The sequence below is a fragment of the Cinclus cinclus genome, chromosome 1 (assembly GCF_963662255.1).
Source record: "Cinclus cinclus chromosome 1, bCinCin1.1, whole genome shotgun sequence".
Lineage (NCBI taxonomy): Eukaryota > Metazoa > Chordata > Aves > Passeriformes > Cinclidae > Cinclus > Cinclus cinclus.
This window is the reverse complement of record NC_085046.1, coordinates 56,110,022-56,118,600: the sequence shown is the minus strand read 5'-3', so window position 1 is coordinate 56,118,600 and position 8,579 is coordinate 56,110,022. Positions and strand designations below refer to the sequence as shown.

The following is an 8,579-nucleotide window of genomic DNA, read 5'->3' as shown; positions in this document are numbered from 1 at the left end:
CCATAGTTTTCTGCACTCTTACCCATGTATTTATCCCTTGCGGTCTGACTTTGCAGTTTAGGATGCACTAGACATGCATTTCCCCCCAGTCTCACTCCCAAGGCAGCAATCTCTCTGGTGTTTGGTCTGTGCATGAGGGTGCTACGGCAGGAAGGCAAATTCATGTCAGGTCATGAGTGTGGAAGGGAGAGTTTGGCATGGCATGATTGTCACTGTGTCTGTGTTGCAGTGATGGCAAGTCTGTACCTTAGAAAGATGAGGAAACAAATAAAAGTAAAGGATCTAGCTACCTTTCCTCTCTGAACAATTTCCTGCTGCCCACAACATCCCATTGGTCCCAGAGAATGACCAAGGCTACCACACTTCAAAATGCTCCTGAGTTCCTTAATTTGATGTGGTTTTCCTGTTTCAGCAAAATGGGAAGCATATGGGCCAGTTAAGACAGGGGTGGAGACGATGATTAAAAAATTTAAAAAAAAAAAAAAAGAGAGAGATAAAAAGAAAAAGAGTAGGACACTCCCTAGGGCTCCGATGACAGCATATTGAACTTGAAGGACTCACATTGGATGCAGTGCAGTTTGGGTCAGTCCCCTTCACAGACGTTCTGCAGTCCTTGGAACTTGGTATTATTTCAGTAATTCTCTTAATGACTCATTATTATTTAAATGAATCTATAAATATTTGTTTGTGTTATTATTTACACATATTAATATGAATGTGTTATTATAATTTTGCATTTGAAATAAACTCACTTTTAATTCAAGACTAGACAGTCCAGGTACAGGTAAAAAAATTGTGATATGTGTTCTGTAACAGATTTGGTGCTGCGCAACCACTCTATAACCACAGCATTTAACTGTATTTTGTGTATTATTCTTAACATGCATTCACAGTAGACAGCAAAGCAGCAGTTATCGGGTATGCTGTGAATGCATATTAACAGCAGTACCTATTTGCATATCATGGATCCATAATACAAAATGTGTAGTAAAATCCTTATGAAAAGTTATTATGCATGCACAGTAGAGGCTTTTTAAACCTTGATATCTCAGCTATTTTGTTTCTTCACGATTTATTTGAAAATATTAAAAAGGTCAGATGATGGATTAGGAATGTGTGAAACTGTAATATTACTCCTATAGAGGGAATCATTCAACACAAACAAATTCATTTTTGCTTTTAGTAGCAGCATAAAAGTGTTCAAAAATGCATTTGAGTTATTTAAAAAATAAATACTACTACTTCAATAATAAAAAAGGATGGAGAAAATATTTTCTTGTATTTTGGGTGCTGTGTGATATAACTGAAAATTTTGTTGGTCCTTCCCTAAACACAGAACTATGGCAATGTCAACCTTTCCTTCAGTATCTCATGGTATTTTTTGTATGTATTGAAATAGTGTCAGTTACTCTAGAACTTTTCACTTTTTTAATAATGCATTTTTAATAGTTTGAAAATGCAAAATCCTTAAAAAAGGTTGACAACCCCTAGAACCTATAACAATATAAATCTTAATACATAAATTCCTATTCAGGATAATGGGATTCTATCCTCTCCTTTGTTACACAGCTTGTAATATTTGCAGTAAAAATGAACCAAATGCTATGAATAGTACAGCACTTGCTCTTTTTGAACAGTTTCCCCTTAAGTTTTAACATCTTTGTCACTTCAGATAAATTTTCCCTAATAAACAAAAACTGAAAAAAAGCGTCTGCATTTTATCAAGAATGAGTGACCTGAATGTCTTACTTCTTTAAAATAAAACAAAAACAAAAAAAAACCTCTCAAGGTTTGGGGTGAGGTTGTTTTTAATAAAAGGCTGTAAAATCATTGAGCACATACATATAGATATACAAAGCATGATTTTTCCCACACACGTGTTGTTCAGTACTGCAGTCGTATTTTTTGTTCCCGTCTCTAATCCAAAAAAATGCCCCAACATATTTAAATGAAACTTTGTGAAAGGAAAAATAATTGGGTGAGGGCTGAGAACATTAATGCCAAGGTTTGGACCAATGTGAATTAAAGCAGATGAATTATAAACCCTTCAAAACCAGGATTTATAATGGAAATGCTGACATGGACCTGTAACAATAGCAGCTCTGTCAGGGATTATTTTAATACTAAAAGCATACTCAGTCACTCATTATTTTAATATAGAGATTATTTAGTTACAAAAAAACAGCGATACACAATAATAATGAAACAAAATTTTTAAAAATAATGTTTCCAACGTAACACATCATTCCCCCTGTAACTCTCTTCATATTGCCTATATGTGACATGCCACTCCTTAAATTAAAAAAAAAAAAAATACAAACCCCTAACACATGAAGGTGGAGTTTGTCATAAGCTCCATGGCAAGGCTGAGCTAAGAGTCTTTGTCAGCTTCATTTAACAGTGTTTTGCCAGCAGAAAGAGTCCAAAGGGTTAAAGGAGGAAGAGAAGGGAGCACAGGAGAGGCAGCTGACAGGAGAAACAAGGGCATGAAGAAAGGAGAAGCTAGGTATGAAAACAGAAGAGCTGGGGGAAATTTTTAGGGGGTTTCCAAAGGGAATAACTCAGTTTTTAAAGAGATATTGGGGAAACATTCGCGAAAAGGCCAGGCAGACTGAGAAAATGCGGCAGGAGCCAAACCCTTCGAGAATCGTAAGTTACACTTTTGAGCAGGTGCACACCAGTCACATTGCAACATGCCAGAGCAGGTCAGCGAACCTTGCCACGTGCTTCAGAAAAAAAGGCATGATTTGTTAAGCCTTCATGCTATATGCCCAGTTTTCTATAAATGCCTCTTCTATTTTGCCACATCAAAAAGCACCAAGGGATGCAAAGGAAGGATATGTGGTTTGCTCCTATTATTCTGTGCTCTGGGGCAACAAGCTGCACTCAAAAAAAACCCCACACCCCAAAAATCACACCAAGCAGCATCACACAAAAACTACTTTTTGTGACCGTGCTATGTGTTACAGTACTAGCATTACTTCCCCATTACTGCTTTCCTTTCCTTGCCTTTTCTTTTTTGTCCCTGGGTACCAGGTGCACTGGAGGGACTCAGATCAACACAAGACAGCATTTCTCATATAAACAATGCCATATTAACAACCAGAGGGCAGCTGTACCTGTAGGCAGGGATAGCACCAAATGCTGGCATGTCTATCCATGCAGCTAGACTGCTAAAAAGAAGCAACTACAGTGGAAATGCACCTACTGTATGTGAAATGCTGGTGCAGATTTTTTTTCTTCTTTTTTTTTTCTTTTTTTTTTTTTTTTTTTCTATCGGTCTAACCTTCTGTGTTGATACATGAATGCTGGTACCCACTTAGAGGGATGCCAGATGATCAGTGCAGAATGAAGGTCCCAGGAGAAAGGCTCACGTGGTTTTCTCTGCCCCGTGACGTCACTAGCAGATGGCATGGGTACCAGCTCTGGCAGTTGGCATCAATGTCACTTTTTAGAGATCAATGAGATAGTGCAGATATACACAGATCTAGACTCCAGCAGACGATGCGACATTCAGACTGAAAAGATTTGGAAGGCAAAAAATGAAAACTGATTGTTGAATGAAATAAAAAGCTAAGGTAATACAAATAAAGATATATTTCAATTGGTGTTGGGTGTGCATGCAAGTGTTTAAAGATACAGTATCATTGTCTTGTATTTTGTGTATGCTATTTGCTGTCTAATAACTCCTAACATTTTATTCTTCTGATGCAATTACAAACTTTCATTGCTTTTATGTAATACTGCAACTGTGTAGACAATACTGATAGAGTCAGTCTTTAACTGGGTTTTTTGTTTAATTTTGTTGTGTTAAAAAGTCCCTGCATTTACTTTGCTTGTCTCTTAGAAGTCCATGGGATACAAGCTTTTGCTGCTCCCAAACTGCAAACAAAAGCAAAGTAATTGGGAAAAGGAAATTATTTTTCCTTTCCAGGCTGGATTCTGATCACACGTGCAGGATTACAGTCAGAATCTACAGACCGCTCCTGTCAGCTAAGAGCTGGAGGAAGACATCTGAGCCTCGCAGAACATAAACACTGCTATAGCGTGCAGGGAATTTTTCACCTCCTCCCCCCACCCCCCCCCCCCCCCCCCATTGATGGGAAAGAAAAAAAAAAGAGGAGAAAAGAAAAAGAAAAAAAAACAAGTTGATTCTAACTAAGCAGATAATATCAAATAGAATTTTTGCTTGAAAAAGGGGGGGGGGGGGGAATGTAGGGGGATTTTATTTCCTAACTCTAATCTGAATACGTTTAGGGTTAAATAATTCTGATTTTTGTCTTAATATGAAATAAGTATTACGTGATTTTAATACAAATAATTAGGAAAAATGCTTTGTTTTGAATTATCTTACTAGCTGAGTGATTTGGGGGGTATATTCCTTTTTTCTTTTCCTTCTCAGCCACTGTAACTTACTAAAGTTTAATATCTTGATACATAAAGGAAGAAATGTGGAGGGGAAAAACCCACAATTTTGAAGTATAAGTCAAAAAGTGATTTTAAAATATTTGCCATCAGTAATAGAGATATGGCACTTTTCAGTTTTAAAACTGCTCCCTCTCCTCATTTTTCCACCCAGGGGAATTTGGATTAATGAAATTTCTGTATTGCTTTGTCACATTTTGCATTTCTTTGAATTCAATGATGATGAGAGTTTGAAGGGTTTGTTTAAAAATAAAATAAATGAGCGGGGACCTAATTGTACATTAAAAATATCGATTTACTACACATTCATCTGTGAGAAATATGGCTTTTTAGTTGCAGAGTCAAATGTTTCAAGTGATTTTAGAATTCTCAAAATCTTATTTTCTAAAAAGTGGGCATTTGTAACTGCCATTTTATTCAAAAATATAGATTGAGCCTTTATACACACACACACACACACTCTCTCTTATACAGAGAGCTTACACACAGACACAAATAAGGTGCATGAGGCTGTCTGTGTGAGTTGGAAAACTTTAAAAATGGAAATATTTAAACATTGTGCTGGCATTCTTTCAGGTAACTTAAGATTATAGAACCATGTTAACACTACCATTTGATGAGTCTGTTGTAATGCCAGAATCCCAGATGTGTAGAAAGTTTCCCAGAGAAAGTGATGACCAAAAGCAAATGAAGAACCCGGAAAGCTTTTCAAAGCAGATCATCCTCCGAGGAAAGAATATTAAAAGGTCTCCTGGAGAAGACACAGAAAAAGAAGAGGAGGAGGAAGAGAGAGAGGAGGAGGATGAGAATGGCTTGCCAAGGCGAAGGGGCCTTAGGAAAAAAAAGACGAGCAAGATAAGGATGGAAAGGATTAAATTCAGACGTCAAGAAGCCAATGCTAGAGAGAGGAACCGTATGCACGGCCTAAATGACGCTCTGGATAATTTAAGGAAAGTCGTCCCTTGTTATTCTAAAACACAAAAACTGTCCAAAATAGAAACTTTAAGACTAGCCAAGAACTATATTTGGGCTCTTTCTGAAATACTGCGAATTGGGAAGAGACCTGACCTGCTCACCTTTGTTCAAAACTTGTGCAAGGGTCTGTCCCAGCCAACTACAAACTTGGTGGCAGGATGCCTGCAGCTGAATGCCAGAAGTTTCCTAATGGGCCAGGCAGGTGAAGGTGCCCATCATACCCGCACACCCTACTCCACCTTCTATCCTCCCTACCACAGCCCGGAGCTTGGCACCCCCCCAGGGCATGGGACTCTTGACAACTCTAAGTCCATGAAACCATACAATTACTGCAGCGCTTACGAGTCCTTCTATGAAAGCACTTCCCCTGAGTGCGCCAGCCCACAGTTTGAAGGTCCCTTAAGTCCTCCCGCAATTAACTATAATGGGATATTTTCCCTGAAGCAAGAGGAAAGCTTGGACTATGGCAAAAATTACAATTACGGCATGCATTACTGTGCAGTGCCACCCAGGGGTCCCCTTGGGCAGAGCTCGATGTTCAGGTTGCCTACAGAGAGCCACTTCCCTTACGACTTACATCTGCGCAGCCAGTCTCTCACCATGCAAGATGAATTGAATGCAGTTTTTCATAATTAATGAGGAAAATGAAAATAAACAGTGGTCATTCACCTCCCCATCTAATTAAGAGCAAGCAGATGCTTGGGCACTGCGTAATTGGCACAATTCTATTTAAAATGTTTACTAGTTCCTAAAGCGTGTTTCAACTATTGTGAGGATTTTCTATGTATTAATAAACCCTTTTTATTATAAGTATTTTTTTGTCTGTAATCACTGTGAGAATATGTTTCCTCCCAGAGGTTTTCTCCCTCCTTTTTAACTTTTTATTTCCCTATTTGTTTGATTTGTTGAGCAGTGTGTTTGAATATTACTGAAATAAAAGCGTACACACTGCATAAAGTCAATGTCTATTTTAATTGTATAATAATTATACAAATGCATGTTATTGAAATCAGATTAATAAAAACTATGTATTTATAATTGGTAGAAAATATATATTATGTATTCAAGGAGAACTGGATTAAAAATATTAAGAACTTTAAAGTAATTATCCAGAACTGAGATGGGTTGGCAATATGCAGTGGTGAGAGGGCAGCAATATTGAAAGCTATGCAAAAAAAAAAAAAAAAAGGCAAACAAAAAAACGAAATCATTTTTGGGTTGTTGGTTTTCGGTAAACTAAGGAAAAATAGTGATTGTCATTGACATTATTCAGCCTGATTTTAGAGTGTTGCTGACAGGGGCCACATGATCATATTTAGAAGATGTTGTCAAAAATTTGCCTTGGTTATTTTGACCATATATAATCAGCACTTTTTATTTGCATTATTATGACTTCAGATGTAAAGATTTGTTATAAAAATGTATAACTGTGGTTTCTCACTACGTACTCAAAATGCAATTAAAGATAGATGTTTCCACTTTTAAAATACATCTATTAGCTGTGATACTGTATTTTGTCTGATATTTATTATTTCATAGTATACAGATGCCTTTGGTCTTGCCTACACACCTTTCTTCCCAGGTCACTCATAATGCTCAAGTCTGGGGTTGGAAGTCAAGAATTATCAGGGTGAACCTCATGCTATTTTCAGAAGGATACATAAGTGATGCAGTAGATTCAAAATACCCCATAAACAGCTGTGTGGTAAATGAAACACAGGTTATGGGAAGAAAGTAAATTTATACCTCAATAAAATGTCAAATTTCATATGGGGAAGGGCCCTGAGCTAACACACAGGACACTAGCTGCTCCTTCCGCTCTGGCTCATGGGGGAGTGGCAGGAGCATGGGAATCATAAGAACTTCAAAGAAAAAGAATTCCTGGACATTGTTAAACTTAGTGTTGACTGAAAAACAGCACCACACCAGTAAACTACACGTGTATGCAACCTCCACTAGTTCAGAAGCTACAGAGGCCAGTACAGCCTCGCACAGCTTAAAAGAGTTGAGCTTTGCTGAGCCTCAGTTTCTTTCTAACCAGCTAGAGCTATTTATCTATAAGCTTATTAGTGATAAAATGAATGAACTGTTGATCTAAAACCAACAGTTTTAAATCTCTGAATGAGCAAGACCTCTTTATTATGATGGATAAACAGCAGCTGTCTGACAAGCAAAAGTACTCTGCTCTGAATGAGGAGGGAATACATTCTTTTAAAAGCTGTATGAAAAGTGCAGATTTCACATGCAACTTGGAAGCTCCTGGCTGAATCACGGTCTGGGTCACAGTTTGTTAATGACACATCAATCTCAGAGCCTCACTTGAGTACACAGCTGGACAAAGAGGGGATGGGCCAGTTTCTCCTGATAATTTGCCTAATGTCACAAGCAGTACTTGTTGTAAACAGTCTGCCCTGCCAAGCATTGCAGGTCCCTCAGGACAATCACCACCGGAGCCTAAGTAAGACCAGGCTGCCCTCAAAGGAAAGGGGTAACATGTCCCAAAGTTTGTATCAGGGTCTAAATGCTTTCAGGTTTTCAGGGGTAGAGGGATAAGTATGGGATTTTTTTTCAACCAATATCCTCTCTAGATACAAATATGACACCAAAATGGAGTCTTTTGGAGCGGAGTCTTGGGCCAAATTTCAAGGGTTTGGCTCAGGATCATCCCCTGTTTCCTCAGGGTCAGGCATGCAAGGTACAAGCAGCAGTTTCCACCTTGGATGGAAGGTGATGATGATGACTGTCAACACAAAAGCATCCCCAGGTGTTCTGCACTGAATATAGGAGGGATCTGGGAGGAAAGAAGACTCTAAAATAGATGGCGTTAGCTGTTACTCAGAATTAACTGATACTTGGCAAGGCATGGAAAGGTGATGGGAGAGACAAGAGGGAATAAGCCAGTTGATGAGGTGAAAGCACATAAGCTTGGGCACAGATTCATGCACACTGAGAAATAATAATCTATAATAGATGTCGGCAAGATGGCCTCAGATCATCTTTGGGGGGGTAAAATACCTCCTCACTGAGCATTGGCAGCAAACTTATCTAACCACTTTTACTAAGAGAAGCCTCTTCTAGGAGGCTGAAAGTTCACCAAGTACTTCAGAGCTGCCTCTGAAGTCTGGGTGGGATAAGTTGAGAGTGGTGTGAGGAGGCAGCTGTAAAGTCCTGCACCAAGG

The 8,579-nt window shown here is 38.5% G+C and overlaps 1 protein-coding gene across 1 annotated transcript; it reads left to right on the top strand.

Annotated features, from left to right (window-relative positions):
- Nucleotides 1-5,022: 5,022 nt before the first annotated feature.
- NEUROD6 (neuronal differentiation 6) lies at nt 5,023-6,036 on the top strand. The gene has a single exon (XM_062498215.1). The coding sequence runs from the start codon at nt 5,023-5,025 to the stop codon at nt 6,034-6,036; it is 1,014 nt and encodes a 337-aa protein (XP_062354199.1).
- The last annotated feature ends 2,543 nt before the right edge of the window (nt 6,037-8,579 follow it).

Bases quoted from the DNA above. Each gene is read 5' to 3' on its own strand.
- NEUROD6 (XM_062498215.1), top strand. From the start codon at position 5,023: ATGTTAACACTACCATTTGATGAGTCTGTTGTAATGCCAGAATCCCAG.